The sequence below is a fragment of the Onychomys torridus genome, chromosome 23, assembly GCF_903995425.1.
Source record: "Onychomys torridus chromosome 23, mOncTor1.1, whole genome shotgun sequence".
NCBI classification, from domain to species: Eukaryota; Metazoa; Chordata; class Mammalia; order Rodentia; family Cricetidae; genus Onychomys; species Onychomys torridus.
The window spans coordinates 58,512,239-58,527,561 of NC_050465.1; the positions used below are offsets into that span (position 1 = coordinate 58,512,239).

Below are 15,323 nucleotides of genomic sequence, written 5' to 3' on the forward strand. Positions count from 1 at the left end.
CCCAGCCAACTTTGGACATTTCAGCAGGCTGTCTCCCCAATCACCAAGAAGTGTTCCAAGAAAATTTGCTTGGTTCCCTAGGACGGGCTGGAGACTCAGCGTGAGGTGCAAAGGAAGTGGACACCTTGGCCAAAACCACCACTTCCCAGATAAAGCCACAGCTACTCTGGGTCGCAATGCCAAACATAAAACTTTATTCCATTTCTAGTTGTGCCCCTTTGTGGTCTAGTCAGAATCAAGTATTAGACAGAATAGCTCCAATTATGTCCTTGGGCTAATAAGGTTTCCCACCCCACCTGATAAACTGGCTTCTGTCTCCACCCTGGTACCAGCTGGAGGTGCTTGGATTATACAGAAAGCGGAAGCTGGCTCAGAGAGTGAGTTCTAGTCTAAAGCCTCCCGGCAGTTGTTCAGAACACTGAACTTGTTAGAAGGGAAGGTCTCTAGGTACCAGAGTGGGCTTCAGTATTCCTCAGACCCGAGAGGGAACCCAAGGCACCTGCCCTGTCCCCACCCATCTCTTTCCCTAGACTCCTTCCCAGCCACACTCAGGATCCTACAAACCCCCTCCCCTGCCAACCTCCACCTCTCACCTTCTCCTGAGTGTCTAACAGAGAAAGTAGAAGGCCCTGAGCACTCTGGGCCTGGATGGTAGGCAGAATGGGTGCCAGCCAGGGTGGATCACATTCTTAGCTCCCCATACTGAATGAACTTCACTCAGTGTCTCCCCTCTAACCCCGATAAATAATCTATACATGTTACTGGAGGATGGGGTTGTAACAGGGAGACCTCGGGGCACAGATCTCTCCATGCTTCCAGAGCTAAGAGATGCTAAGCCGAAAGGGTTCAGACTGGGTAAGTGGCCTCTGAGTACTGGAGCTGGGGCAAAGCATCAGGCTTTACTGGATCCAGGAAGAGAAGAGCTCCAGCTACCTAGCTTAGAGCCCTGTGGCCGAGGTGGGACGGGAACCTCTTCACCTTGAAGCTCCTGTGTTCACAGGCTCCCCACTCCCCTCACCACACACTAAGGTTTGGTGCGCGCTCACTGTGGGTAAAGGGGAGGAAATGATACAACTTCAGTCGAGTCCTTACCAAGCCCACCAAGGGCCAGAGGTGCCGGTACCTCCAGCACCCTTGGTTCTCGAATAATACAGCCAGAGGCCTTCCCATCCCCAGGACGGAGAGGAAACTGGGCAGATTACTTGAGGGGAGAAGGGACCTGGGGCCCAGCCCGACAGAAGAGGGTGAGCCCCAGGCCAGTGAAGGGGACAGCTCTCAGTCTCGACTCCCCACCAGCTGTAGCACGAAGGTGAAGATGTAGACTATGTCGGTATAGATCTGCAGGGCCCCCGTGATGTAGTCCTCCGGGCTGATGGTGTGCTTCCTGTTCCCCAGGACCAGCTGTGTGTCGTAAGCCAGGAACTGCAGGGAAATGAGACATGAGTGCCCAGGAGCTGAAAGTCCAGAGTTCACCCCTGGTCAGCAGAATGTCCTGAGAGCTGTGCTGTCCCTACTGCTTGCTAATGGAAGCGCTAAGAAGTAGTGTGATCCATGGTCCCTGCTCTTGAGCAGTTCACTTCCCTATCAGAGAAGGCTGACACACACTGTCACACATCAGGGAGTGTGAACAAAAGACAAGAGGGATGCCAGAAACTTCTGGAGCCTCTGAATAGGAAAAAGCACAAGTGTCCACACCCACACACACACACCACTTCCCAAGCTGCCTAAATTCCATCCCTACCCTTCTCAGAACAAGAAGCAGACTTACCAGGGTGAAGCAGATGGCCCCCAGAGCCGCATAGACCATGTGGAGCCAGTAAATCTGTGGAGTAGCACAGTACCGATTAGGAAGTCAAGTGAAGCAGGAGGGAGGCAGGCCCTCAGGACCCCGCTGACCCGGGGACTCCAGAAGCAGAGCAGGGAAGTCAAGGAAGCTACCCCTCCAGGGTCCCCCAGCCTGCCTCTAGATCCTGGGGGAAACTGATAATGTGACTTATTTGCCAGGGAGAGCACAGGCTGTGCCACAATGTCTATATAAAACCAGTCACAGCACCTTTCGGCCGAACCAAAAGCTAGTCAAAGTGCAGGAGTGTCTGTTGGGGGTCCTGAAAACAAGGCAGCTGAGCAGAGTGAGCTCAGGGCTGGCAGGCCCGGCAACCCACCTGAGGGACATTGTAGAGAGGCCCCTGGGCAGCCTTGAGTTGCCTGCCACCATGCTCAACACCGCTCGCTGCCAAGTGCCTGTGCACAGGCCAGGACCTCTTATCCTGCCTTCTTCTTCAGCCCTGTGCTCTCCCTTCAGCTGACTGGCAGCAGAGAAGGCACCAGACCAGTAATCCCAAAGCCCCTCACATCCAGGACTGACTTGGTCTCAGCTAGCCTACCACTTCCTGTAGAAATTCAGCTACCCAGGGCCCAAGGGGCTATGGCTTCCCATCTGCCTGAGGGAACACCGGTTATACCCTAACCCAAAAGGATGGTATTGTGCTGGTGCCGGCACTGGCCAACGAAGGAGTGTGGGAGCCAGAGCCCACCCCCGCTCTACAGGAAGTCCCCCGTGGCTGGCAGAACACTCACATATCGGAACGACAGCACAATGGTAGTGACAATCCCAGTCACCATCAGCACAATCCCCAGGACACAGAAGAGGCCTGTGCACGAGGTGAAGTCCACCTAGCAGAAAGGGAGGAGGAGGAGGCACCTGTCAGGAGACTGCCATCCTCCACCCAGTCAGTGCTGCTCCCAGGGGCATGGCAGTGACAGTGACATGCTAAGGACACACACAGGAAGCAGCTTGCCAGGTACAGACACGAAAGCAAGACATCAGGCTAGGGAAATCCCTGGTCCGCAAGGTTCTGGGCCCCCCGGGCCTGCCCAAGTGCCAAACCCTGAGGTGTGTATGTGTAAAAGGGCAGGGTGGCCAGGGGGGCGGGCGCCTTCCTCATCCTCACCTTAGTCTGAAAGCAGAAGATGGTGACAGAAACGGATACCACAGCAGTGATGATCATTGCTATGATGACGGCTTTGGTTTCGTACATACTGGGGAGAAGGAAGAGTTGAGATGGGACAGGATTGTCATAAGCCATAAGTGTAGAGTCCTATGTCCGGGATTGTGCCCACAGTCCATCCGACCCTGCACAACACTCCCTTCCCAAGAGTATGGAGGAGTGTCCCTGAACATACCTGGAAATGGTGCCTGTCATAAAGCCCAAAGCCAAAGTCTGAGGGAAGGAGAGAAACAAGCCAACAGTTAAGAACAGCCAGTGTCAGGCTCTGAGTTCCAGCCCCACCATGGCCCTGCCAGAGTTGGGGACAGATGTAACTACTGGAAAGAACAGCCACAGAGAAAAACAAGAACAGGGCCAGGTAAGGTGAGGAGGGAGCCGGGGACATCTTTCCACAAGGTGTTCCCCACTCTTCTCTGGGAAAGGCCTCCTTCCCCTTCTAGACTTACAAAGAGAGTCAGCAGGATGATGTTCCATGGGAACCGGCGTCTGAAGACAAAGAGAAAGAGACCCTGGTTAACCTGCCTTGGGCCCATCAACCTTAGCTGTTCCTTCAGCAGAAGGAAGTTCTTGAGGAATAAACCTTTCCCTTAGGGAGGGTGTGCAAGTGTTTACACAAGGATAACTAACCTGGGATGGACCTGCCTGTGGAACCAGCAAAGCCTGGACTTGTCAGAGCAGTCACAAGGTCTGTGTGACTGTGACAAAGTTCCTCAGCCTCTTGAACCTTGAGTTCTTCCTGACAGGGATTTGCTACTTTCCATTACTTGGCGTGTGTACACATGCACCACAGGACACGCGGAGGTCAGAGGACTCAGGTCTTTCCTTCCAGCCTGTGGGTCTTGGGCCTCAAACTCTATCTAGGCATGGTGGACAGTGCCTGTAGCTGCTGAGCCATCTCGCTGCCTCCTCGCGTTTGTCTTTCCTGCTTGTTCCATGCTCACATGTTCCAAGTGCTGTAGATCTTGTGTGTGTGATTCCTACATATCTTGTAAGGACGGTGGATAGCTAGGTAGGTGTCACTCACTATTCTGTAACCGCTGACCACTTCTTCCTCACACATAGCCCTCATGAGTCTCTGCCACTGCACACACACACCCCTTTCCTCTCACTCTCTCCAGCCCCGCTTTCGGCCCACCTCCTATCTGGGCCTCCAGCACTCACCTGGGTCCCTGGCAGCAGGCAAGGGTCAGGTAGGTGATGATGAAGACAGCACTGGGGAGAGATGGGACACAGCTGTAGGCCAGACCACCCTGGGCCTGCTTCTAACTCACTATGGGCAGCACTCAGCAGCCTAGGCTTCCCGACAAGCTACTCTTTGCAGGAATGCGCAAGGGCAAGATTCTCTCATCCAGGGCACTGAGAAGCCTGGAACAGGGTTTGAACCAGAAGGAAGTGTAGGGTGATCACAGACACTGGACAGTATCATGAGATCCACAGGTCACCACCACACTCTGTCTCTCTGGTCCTGTTCTAGCATTCCGTGATGTTACCCCCACCCCGGCCGCCTAGAGACTGGCACCAGCCTCTTAGAAGGCCTCTCTCCTAAGGCATATTAACCCCTGTCCTGAACAAAGCCGCTCAGCTGTCTCCTGCCCCCACCTCCCATCCCAGCAGCAACACCATGCACTCACTAGGATACGTAGTACACAGCCACATTCTTCCTCACGAACTCACCAACTGGTTCCCTGGGAAACAGAAGATGCCAAGAGAGGGGTCAGACCATGGTTTGTCTGCCTCCAGCTGAGAGCCACCCCTCCATGGGCAGCCCAGCAGGGAACCCAGGCTGGGAAAAGGAGACTCACACAAAGGTGAAGATCGCAATGATGGCCACAGTGATGAACAGCTGGACGGAAATGATGGAATAGACCTAGAACAGACAGCCAAGGATAGAGCTCACATCTCATATTAGCCTCTCCCTGGAGGATGGTCAATACCAAGGCCCCTGCCCCCATCCACCAACCCCACCCCCATCTTGTCTGTTAGTAGTACAAGGGGTCTCTTTTTATTGGAAGGCTCTGGCTGGGCAGAGGGCTCAGTGGTTAAGAGCATATATTGCTCATGGACCTGAGTTCAGTTCCCAGCAACCACATCAGGCAGCTTACAACTACCTGTAACTCTAACTCCAGAGGATGATGCCCTCTTCTGGACTCCTTGGATACTGCACTTACATGCACATACACATATACATACATACATACACATACATACACATACACACACACACACACACACACACTTAAAAAATAAAATCAGTCTTGAAAAGATAAAGAATGACTGTAATTTTGGAAGACTCTACTTTTTGAGTCCTCAAAGATTCTTGCCTGACTACAGACTGGCCTAGAAATGACTCCACTGCCCCCTCCAGCTGTTTCTTGGCCCCTTTCTTCCTATCCAGCATCCAGCTTGTGGTCAGTTTAGAGTTTACTGCCCTCTTGCAGCCCTAAGAGCGGTTCTCTGCAACAAGGGCTGAGAAAAGGGATGTGTGGTGGCTTAGACACAGCTTGTTCATTTCAGCTCCCAGCTGCTTGCTGTCTAACAGAACAATGGGCGGGGAGGGGAAGAGCAGAAGCCAAGTAGACTTTCCCAGGTTGACTCTATCGTCCCCAAACAAAGTCAAGGCAAAGGGGATCACAAAGAGGGGGATCCCTCTGAGGATCAGAGGTACAGAACTACAAGGAGTTGGCACAGGTGCGAGTATGTACCGTGCCTAGGCCTCCCCCAAGTCCCAGCCCACATCTCACCTTTCGGATGAAGGTATGGCGGACTTTCCGGTCATCCCACTCTCCAGGACCAAAGTTGTCACTTGCTGCTCTCTCCTCCCCACCATAGTCATGGCCTGGGACCAGACACAGATCACATCAAACAAACTGGGGGCCTAGGACAGGTAGCCTCCATCTCAAAGCACCCCTGACCCTGTCTCAAAGGCTTAGATACCTCTGTCCAGAAGACACATTGGTAACTCATATTCTCCTTTATCTTTTTTATTTTATTTATTTATTTATTTTATTTATTTTGGTTTTTCGAGACAGGGTTTCTCTGTGTAGCTTTGCGCCTTTCCTGGAACTCACTTGGTAGCCCAGGCTGGCCTCAAACTCACAGAGATCCGCCTGGCTCTGCCTCCCGAGTGCTGGGACTAAAGGCGTGCGCCACCCCCGCCTGGCATAGTCTCCTTTCTCAAGCTGGGGTTCTTTCTCTAGGCACCCTCAGAGTGACTGCAACGGGCTTAGGTAAGAAAAGCTGTCCTGACAGCAGGCATGTGCTGCAGGCTCTGTGCCCAGCCCCCATCACTGGGGGCACGAGATAGTGGCATCACCATCTAGGGAAGCAGCTGGCATCTAGGGAGTAGAACTGGCTGGCAGAGCAGTAGCCTTGGGGACAGAGGGCCAGAGAAAAGGAGGGAGAAGTACCCAGACAGTGGGCACAGGAGGGCTTCACCATGCACATGGAACTGTCACCTGTGAGTGATATCTTAAGATCTGCCTCAGGACACGTGTCCCGATAGGAGTTGGCCACACACTCACTGGCTCTGGGACACTGAGGCTACTGCAAGCCACCAACATTCCATGGATGCCTCTTTGAGAACTGCTTCCAAAACCTACCCAGAAGGAGTTGGGGTATAGCTCATAGGTAGACCACATGCTTAGCATGTAATGACTTTGAGTTCAGTCTCCCATACCAAACATCCCCCCCCCCCCCGAAAGGAGGCTCACTATATATAGTCTAACCTCACCTTCACTGACAAACCATGACATTTTGACTGTTGGCAAAAGTCAGACTGTAAATAAAGGATGGAGATGTGTCAGCCCTAGGATATTTAAAAAAAAAAAAAAAAAAAAAGTGCTTAGGGTTCCTAAGGAACACATGATGCCCACACACAGTGGCAACAACCTTGTCAGAAACAGAAATAGTTCCTTAGATAACCACTTAGAAGCCATTAATTCACCCAGCTACCTTCTCCGGGTGTACGTTTCTTGTATATGTCTTATGGCCTCAGTCTCCGTACTCAATACATGGGTTAGCAAGGGGTTAGAGGGAGCAACAAGAGGCTAAGGAGAAGGTGGGACAGGAAGAGAAAAAGGGGATAGCGGGAGGAAGGAAATGTAAGGCCTCCTTGGGCCCCAAGTCTGGGTGTCCCAGCCACCCTCCAGGACTCACCGTAGCTCATGGGCATTGGATGGATGGGAGGCATCGGCTGTGGGTAGCCAGCAGGGTGACCGTAACCAGGTTGGGGGTAGGCAGGGTAGGCAGGGTATCCACCTGGCAGGACAGATGGCTGCCCGTAGCCCCCAGGAGGTGGAGGGCCAGGGTACAGGGGGTTTCGGTCCTCATAGGGAGGTGGGGCAGTGGGATTGGACATAGCCACTCAAGGGCTGAGAGGAAAACCCCAGCTGCTGGGACCTGCAATAGGAAACAAGCAAACAGTCATGAGTTCTTGGCCGCTCTCTCCACCCTTGCTCCTGACAGGCTATGTCTCTAGATCACACATGCCACTCACTGCCCACAAGCCACCACCCACTGGGCCAGCCCCTGGCTTTTAGATGTCTCACAGCAGCCTTTATCTGAGGCCTTCCCTTCCCAGGCCCGCTCCCTGGCCACAGAACGGCCCCTCCCCTTTCTCCCTGAAGGAAACCCTGCTTTGGTGGCTGGCCAGCAGAACCAGGGAGGAAACTGAATGGCCCCTGGCAGAGCGTCCTGGTGAGTCACAGGGCTGGCCAGCTGGGACCCTCTGGAAGGGTCAGCCCAGCCCCCATAGCAGCTGGCTAGAGCAGCAAGCTTGGGAGCCAGACACAGGGTGGAGCCAGGCTAGAAGCTGAGCAAGAAGGAAGGAAAACAATCCTCCCACTATACCAGAACTGCCCCCAGGGAGGGGCGGGGCAGGCAGGAGACGGACTTTTCGGGTTCCCACCAGAGGAGCATGGCAGCCTAGGCCTGCTGCTCCCTTCACTCGGAGTAGATGTGGTCCCACACCTCCCCGAAAAGAGGGTCTCTTGGCTCTTCCCTGCAACAGTGGTGAGGTCAAGGAAAGCAAGCTGAGGAGGGCACAGCATGGGTGCCTCTGACAGCAGCTTGTGGGGGCTCCAGTCAGGCAGAGAGGCACTCCAGGTGTGGTGCTCACTTCAAGCAAGCATGAAGGCCTCCAACAGTGAAGTGGCTCCCACAGTCCCAGATGCACAGCTGAGGAGTACACCCTGAATGTGTGTGTCACAGTCACATTTTTTGGTCTTGGTAAAGTCCTTCGCATCAGGCTGTACCCTCTAGGCTGCCTCTGCCAAGTTCTTCACAGCCTGTGAAGATGGACACAGACAAGCTAAGGAAGGGCTGTGCTGGCTTCCCTCAGAGAACCACACCTTCCTGTGCATACCCGTGAGAGCTACCCCTGCCTTACAGACAAGACTCCCAAATCCAGGCCAGCGGCCCCCTCAGAGCTGCTGCTGGAAGCTCGGGAGTCCTGGCTTCTCTTCTCAGGGCGTCCAGTGCAGCCCAGAGAGCAGACAGAGGACCCTCTCATCTTCTCTCAGGACAACAGGACTTATTCACAAGGGAAAGTGATCAGTATTGAGTAACAGGCCAGGTCCCCGAGCTGGTCACATTGAAGAAAGCTGTTCTTCATCTCCCCAGAGCAAGAATGTGTCAAGCCAGAGAGAAGAAAGCCCTTCTTGACAGTGAGGGTAGGAGAGGTGACCCAGGCAAGGAGGCATGAGGGGCAGGCAGTGAGCAGGACAGGGCACTAGGGAAGATGGGTACCAACAGTGGAGCGTGAGTTTAAGACCCAGCCACTAGACGTGCTTTGGAGAGGTCTGAGGCTATGGAGGGACAGAGTAACCACAAGCAAGCTAAAAGAAACAGCCCCCCCCACCACCACCACCCCCCTCCATCCTCTACTCCCTCCCTCCCAGGGTCCCCTTCTGACTCCACAGAAAGGATGGCATCCCAATGGAAGGAAGGAAGAGGTCGAAGCAGGTTACCTTTGGTGTAGATGCACCTGTATTTCACTATGGCCCTCATCTCAATAACCCTGGTCCATCTGACATCCACCATTGGCGGGGTGGTGCGGGCTGATGGCTAAACAGTCCCAGAAGGCACTGCCAGGAAAGGCCCTGTTATCCCAACAGTGCCACCAAGCCATGATGTCACAATGACCTGGCCCTCCTTTACAAGGTATTCGTGAAATGGGTGGTTCAGTGATCTCAGGGCTCAATGACAGTCTAGGAGCCATCTATGACCCTGGGAAAGAGCAGACAGCAGCCCCTCCCACTTCCTGAGTGAGGGGCTGCGGTGATGGGGGGTGACGTGTGACTCACTGCCTGGGATGGGGCTCCAGGGTCTAGAGTAGCTCAGCTGCTGACTCATGGGGCCTCCCTCCTGCCCTCCCCAGCCCTGCCAAGCTGTGGTCAGAGGAATTTACCTCTGGACCTGCCTGATCCCAGTATAATTAATTGCCTTCGTCCTTAGCCATCTGCCCTTTTGAACCAGAGCTGTTGCTACGTATCAGTGTCCTCCCCTGGAAAATGGGTTCAGCACCAGAGATGGTGCCTCCCAGGGAACTGTAAAAAGAAAAGAGCCGCAGGAGCTGAGCTCTCAAACAATGCCCAGCCTAATGTGACTTCACTAACTCATTCCGGCAGCCCAGCAGGTGAGCACTGCCATTACAAAGACACTGAGGCTTAGGAGTGAGCAGAAGGTTGGCCAGGATACCTCACTGGGCATGATGCAGTCAAGGCTTGCCCCCAAGCCAACTCTGGTGTCCTTCTGTCTGAGCCCCTTATTTGGGTAGTCTATCCCAACCTCTCATCTATCTACCATAGCTTTTTTTTTTTTTTTTTGGTTTTTCGAGACAGGGTTTCTCTGTGTAGCTTTGTGCCTTTCCTGGAACTCACTCTGTAGACCAGGCTGGCCTCGAACTTACAGAGATCCGCCTGCCTCTGCCTCCCGAGTGCTGGGACTAAAGGCGTGTGCCACCACCACCCAGCCCCATCTACCATAGCTTTGGTCTCAAATCCTCCGGCAGTGCCAACAGCAGGCTTACACGGGAATGGATTCCCAACCATTCAGCGCCCCCCACAGTGGGCTCCAGCCCCATTCATCAGCACAAGGGAGGAGACTCAAAATGTCAGACTCTAGAGGACACCCACCCACTTACAACAAGCTGATCCCAGGCCACAGTGCACTCCTGGCTGACTGACCCTGGGTGCAGGAGAGTTTGCCAACCTCTGCCACACTCATGGCAAGGACAACACCTGTCAGACCAGCAGGAACCTCTGGAACCCAGAACCCCCAGTTTGGCGACTTTTTGGGCCCCAGCTCCTGCCTGGCCTCCATGAGGATCCTACCACCAAGCCTTCCACTAGGGCTGTGGTCTGGGCTAGCATCACCCCAGGGGAAGTGGCCAGCCACCCTCCTAGCCAGGTCGAGGCCTGGGGACTAGAGAAAAAACAAAGACAAGAATGGAAAAGAGCTGAGGAGACTGAGCACAGATGTGAACTCAGGTCTTCTGGGCTCATCCAGTGCCTTTGAGGTCTTCATGGCACCCTGGGGCTACAGAGAAACTGAGAGCACTCTCTTAAGGTCAAGAGGCATCCAGCTTCTCTGTGAGCAAACACCAGACTTTGTCTCATCCTAGCACTTCCAAGTCTTAGCTTGTACCTCTCCCAGGTAATCCATCCCATCCCAGGAAAGTCCCAGAGCCTCTCCCGGACTCAGTCATGCTGGCCACAGGAGTGTGTATTGGGCCCAAACAGCAGGATTTGTTGGTGGCTAAGGTTTTCAGTGTAGACTTTGGGGACTCTGTTCCCCACTAGGTTGTATCAGGGACTCTGTGCCTGGCCTGCTGAGGTTAGACTCTAGCTGACTCTCCTGGGCCGTATGAAATGTTAAGACTCTGGACTCTAGAGAAAAGGCTGAACTACTGGGGTTACAGCAACAGGGTGTGTGTTGGAGGGAAGGACAGAAAAGAGCAGCTGACTGGTCCAGGCAGCTTGCCCTCCCGTCTGCCAGGAACCCATGCCCAGACCAGAATGGAAACAATTGCTCAGCAGCAAGCATCTCAGGAAGCCACACCTCCACCCCCAGGTCTCCAGGCCTAGCTTCTTCCCTCTGTTCTTCCCAAGAAAACACCTCCCACCCCAGCACGGAGCCACCAGGACACAGAGGTAAAGGAAGCGACCAAAAGCATCTAAGGCATCCACCAGGCTGGATTCTGGGAAAAGGGAACCCAGAATCAACTTCATACTCTTAGGGTGGCCTGGCCTAGGGATTAAGAGGTGAAGTACATGGGGTCCAAACATTGAAGTGTCAACTGGGACCAGGAAACTTGAGAGCTCCCACCCATGACAGGCCCTCCTGGCCAAGAATTTGGAACCTCTGGGCCACATATGGGGCTTTCTGCCTTTAATTCTAGCAGAGGCAGGCTGATTTCTGTGAGTTCAAGGCCATTTTCTGTGAGTTCAAGGCCAGCCTGTCTACATAGCAAGTTCCAGGCCAGCCAGGAAATGATACTTAGCTGCTATCTCAGGGGGGAAATTTTTTAAGTAATTTAGAACCCAGCATGGCCCGGTATCTGAGAACTCAGCAGGAGAGAGGCACAGGTGCCAGGACAAGCCACCCATTCCCCAGTTCCCTCGAGATGTCCTGTTCATACTGTCCAACCATTACTTTGCTCCCAGGTTCCAGGCCACTCCACAGGTCCCACCCCTAGAGTCCCTCTCTCTGGATCCACAGAAACAGAAGGCTGAGTTCTGAGAAGTATGGGAAGGCCCAGTCCTGCAGCCTGTCCATCACCCTTATCTCTGAGGACAGGATTATGTCATAGGTTGTAATCTGAGATCCCAGCTACATCACCAGTGAGAGTGGCCTGGTATGCATATAAGAGGGCCAGACATAGTCTGTGATTTCAAGGCCAGCCTGGTCTACCGGGCAATTCCAGGACAACCAGAGATATATAGTGAGACCCTGTCTCTTGAGAGGAAAAACAAACAAACAACAAAAAGGGGAAGCCATTAAGAGGGCTGCTGCCATTTCTGACCGGAAGGCCCTACCTACCCCATCTGTGTTTACCTCTCCTGTCCCCAGGTTAGGAGGGGAGACAGCAGGAGAACAGAACTATTAAATAGGCCACAGCGGAGATTCAGAGGGTGGGGAAGGAAGAGAGCCACCTAAGAGAGCAACTCAGCCAAATGTAACTAAGGTGCCTTTGGTGCTCACAAAAGATCACTCTGCCAATAAAAATGCTAAACGCACGCCTGTAAAGCCAGCATTCAGGAAGCCAAAGCAGGATAGCCTCAAGTTCACAGTCAGCCTGCGCTACCCAGAGAGCACCAGGCCAGCCAGGGCTACAGATCAAGGCTCTATCTTAAAGGAAAAAAAAGTGAGATTGGAGGGGGTGGAGGGCAGTGGTGGCCACACCTTTAATCCCAGCACTCGGGAGGCAGAGGCAGGCGGATCTCTGTGAGTTCGAGGCCAGCCTGGTCTACAAAGTGAGTTCCTGGACAGCCAGGGCTGTTATATAGAGAAACTGTCTAGAAAAAACAAAATAATAATAATAATTATTATTATTATTATTATTATAGGCCCAAGGAAGACAAACAGCAGAGGTAATTTAAACTTGATGTCTGATTTGGGGTGCTTTTACAACTGCTGGGGGAGACACCTAAGGCATCCTCACTGGTGGGGGCAGCACAGGGCTGAGGGGAGGTAGTAATCTGAGTGCACAGTGGATATGGCCTCCTTTCCCATCTTTGCCCAAGTCTCCAGTGTAGGAGCAGGGACCTAATTCCTATCCTTCCGTTGGCACTGACTCCAGTACATGAATTGGGTACAGGCCACTGCCCACTTCCAGACTCCATTTTTATATCTGTTAGATGGGTATATTCCGGGCTGAAAGATGACCTGCAATTGTCCTCTGACCTGAGCAGGCATGCACTCACTTTCATGCACAGTCATATAAATAGGATTTTTAAAAAGAACCACACAAGAGCAGGCATGGTGGTGTATACCTGTAATCCTAGCACTGGGGTGGTGGAAGCAGGAAGATGCCAAGTTCAAGACTAGGGCTACAGGAAAAACCTGTGGGTAGGGGGACCAGTTCTCAGGGAGTCAGCTGAGTGCTAGGATCCTCTGGAGGGCCCTCCTGTCCCCTTAGTTCCAGCGGCTCTTGGAACCTCCACGGTGGGACTTTTTGCATGGCATGGAGGAAATCTAGCCAACACAGAACCATCCCTACACATCACCCTGTGCCACAGAAAGGGCACCAATCACCCTAGATAATAAAGTCTTACCTTCCTCCCTAACCAATGCATTAAGTCCAGGACAAGCAGAGGCCCGTGGACTTCTGCATCTTGTTCCCACTTCAAAACAAGTCCCCAGATCTCAGGCCAGGGCTGGAAGATCCTGTCAGAGCCAGCTCTTCTTGAGCATTCCCCAGGGAATTGAAGGCACTCTGAAGATCGAGCCTGTCCCCTCGCTGTGGCTTGTTGAAACAAGGCCTCACTCTGGAGCCAAGTTGGCTTCAAGTCTGCAGCTTGGCTTGCAGTCCTCCCCGTCTTGTCTTCTAAGCAGAACGAGGTCCCATGCCCCAGTGCTGTTAGTGTTTCGTTTTGTGAGGCAGGGTCTTCCCCTGTAGCTTAGGCTGGTCTTGAACCCACAACTCAGCCTCTGGCATGAGAGGCATGCACACCACACACTCACTCCTGGTGCTTCTACTCTTTAAGCTCCTCTCCCAGGAGAGGTCGTGGGGTCAGAGGTGCTGTGTTGTAGATAGTTCCTAGCTGAGGCTCCCCCATTCTTAGCGAAGAGGCTGAGTCCAAATGCCTATTACCCAGGCCATGACATGAGCTCCTCCTGGTGCTCGCCAGCCAACTAACCTGTCATTACCCCTCTGATCTGCCCAGTTTTACAAGAGCAGCCCTCAAGTCAGACAGGAAATCAGGGTCCTTGAAGCCCTGGCCTCACTTCCCTGGAAACTATGAACCAAGACCAGGTCCCCATGCCTGGAGAGGTAAGGAGAACCAGTGAGTGAAATGGAGAGGAAGTGTGGGGGCCCCAAGAAGCACCTGCCTTGCCCTGCCACCACTGGCCAGGCCAAAGGCACCAGCTTTGAAACCAAAGCTCAGCACTGAGATAAATATTTCAGAGTCCCAGAGAACCAGACACCGGACAGACCTTCCATGACAGCTCTCCCCACTTATCCTGTGTAGAGGGTACTCAGGTTGACCCCCAAGCCTCCTGGGTACCATGCACAGCCCACAGTGGTGTGGCAGGGAAGGAGCCCCCAAAGGACAGGTCCTGGTGAAGAGTCCAGGCTCTACCTGGCAGAGAGCCTTCCTTCTCTCTCTTGTGTTCTGGCTCATTCCCAGTCCTCCCTGGCCTGCTTTCCCTTTTCCAATTTCCCTATTTTGTTTTCATTTTTACTCAAACCTAAAGAGGTCATGAGCGTCAGGTCTAAAAGCTTTCACTTGTGCTACCCCAGCACTTAGATTCTGAGGCAGAGGTACTGCAGCAAGTTCAAAGCTACGCAGGACTGAGAGAAATCGTCAGGGAAAAAAAAAAAGTTCATGAGTTTGAAGGTACTTCCTGGGTGGTTCCTGAACCACAGAACAAGGGGGAGGTGCTGGGGAGCAGGACAGGTTATGGATTGGAATGGGCTCTTCTCTAGACCTAAGGCTTGGCCCACCGGCTTCCACCCTAGTCACTGTGCCTGGGGCTCCTCCTCCCACCCCCCACTTAGATCCTCGCCACCTGTCTGTGCCCAACCAGGATACACAGGAGCAGCTCCAGGTGGGTGCCAGGCCCCGCGCTGACTCCCTCCCTCCCTCTTCCCAGCTGAGGACCATGATGGCTCCCATCTCACTCGCAGCACAGACACTCCGGGGGCCCCCCGAAGTGGGGGACACGCCCTGCGACAGAAGGGCCTCTCAGCCTCTGAGAGGGGCACCCTGCACGATGCTGGCCAGCTCTCGGGTGCGCACCGCACGCTGCTGCGCCACAAGCCCTGCCTGGGCGCCCAGGGAAAGTGAAACTCGCAACCACAGGACGAAAAATCCCCACTCTGGCCCCGGCTCACCACCGGAGCGGGCAGGGCGGCCGCGCGTGCCAGAAAAGTTTGAGCGGCTCGGCGCAGCGCCGCCCCGGTCCGCTCCCAGTCCCCGCCGGCCCCGGGTCCCCACCTCCGCCGGCCGCAGCCCCCTGGACTTGCCTGCGCTGTTGGGGACCGTCGACCCGCCTGGGTCTCCGAGGCTGCGAGGACTGGGCTGGGCCGGGCTGCGCTAGGACTCGGTGCCCGCCCCGCCTCTCTCGGCCGCCCAGTGGGGAGGAGCCGCC

General features: G+C 54.0%; 1 protein-coding gene across 4 annotated transcripts; it reads right to left on the minus strand.

The window, feature by feature from the left end:
* Window positions 1–171: 171 nt before the first annotated feature.
* On the minus strand, window positions 172–15,285 carry Tmbim1 (transmembrane BAX inhibitor motif containing 1). 4 transcript variants are annotated; one of them, XM_036173842.1, is made up of 13 exons: window positions 15,199–15,285; window positions 7,164–7,406; window positions 5,750–5,844; window positions 4,811–4,875; window positions 4,640–4,693; window positions 4,170–4,220; window positions 3,455–3,494; window positions 3,184–3,221; window positions 2,952–3,039; window positions 2,578–2,673; window positions 1,769–1,822; window positions 1,269–1,422; window positions 172–1,225 (listed from the first exon to the last, which is right to left on the minus strand). In XM_036173842.1, exons 2-12 carry the CDS (start codon window positions 7,363–7,365, stop codon window positions 1,276–1,278), a joined length of 930 nt encoding a protein of 309 aa, XP_036029735.1. In that variant the 5' UTR covers window positions 7,366–7,406; window positions 15,199–15,285; the 3' UTR covers window positions 172–1,225; window positions 1,269–1,275. The 4 variants fall into 4 exon arrangements, with proteins under 4 accessions (XP_036029735.1, XP_036029732.1, XP_036029734.1 ...); XM_036173839.1 differs by having other exon boundaries at window positions 172–1,422; window positions 15,199–15,283; XM_036173841.1 differs by lacking the exon at window positions 15,199–15,285 and adding an exon at window positions 8,125–8,288 and having other exon boundaries at window positions 172–1,422.
* Between the last annotated feature and the right edge of the window lie 38 nt (window positions 15,286–15,323).

Excerpts from the sequence above, each read along its gene's own strand:
- Tmbim1 (XM_036173842.1), bottom strand. The coding sequence starts at position 7,365 with ATGTCCAATCCCACTGCCCCACCTCCCTATGAGGACCGAAACCCCCTG. Across the intron at positions 4,694-4,810 it reads ATTGCGATCTTCACCTTTGT|GGAACCAGTTGGTGAGTTCG; the intron begins GTGAGTCTCCTT and ends TCTGTTTCCCAG. Across the intron at positions 4,221-4,639 it reads GCTGTGTACTACGTATCCTA|TGCTGTCTTCATCATCACCT; the intron begins GTGAGTGCATGG and ends ATCTCTCCCCAG.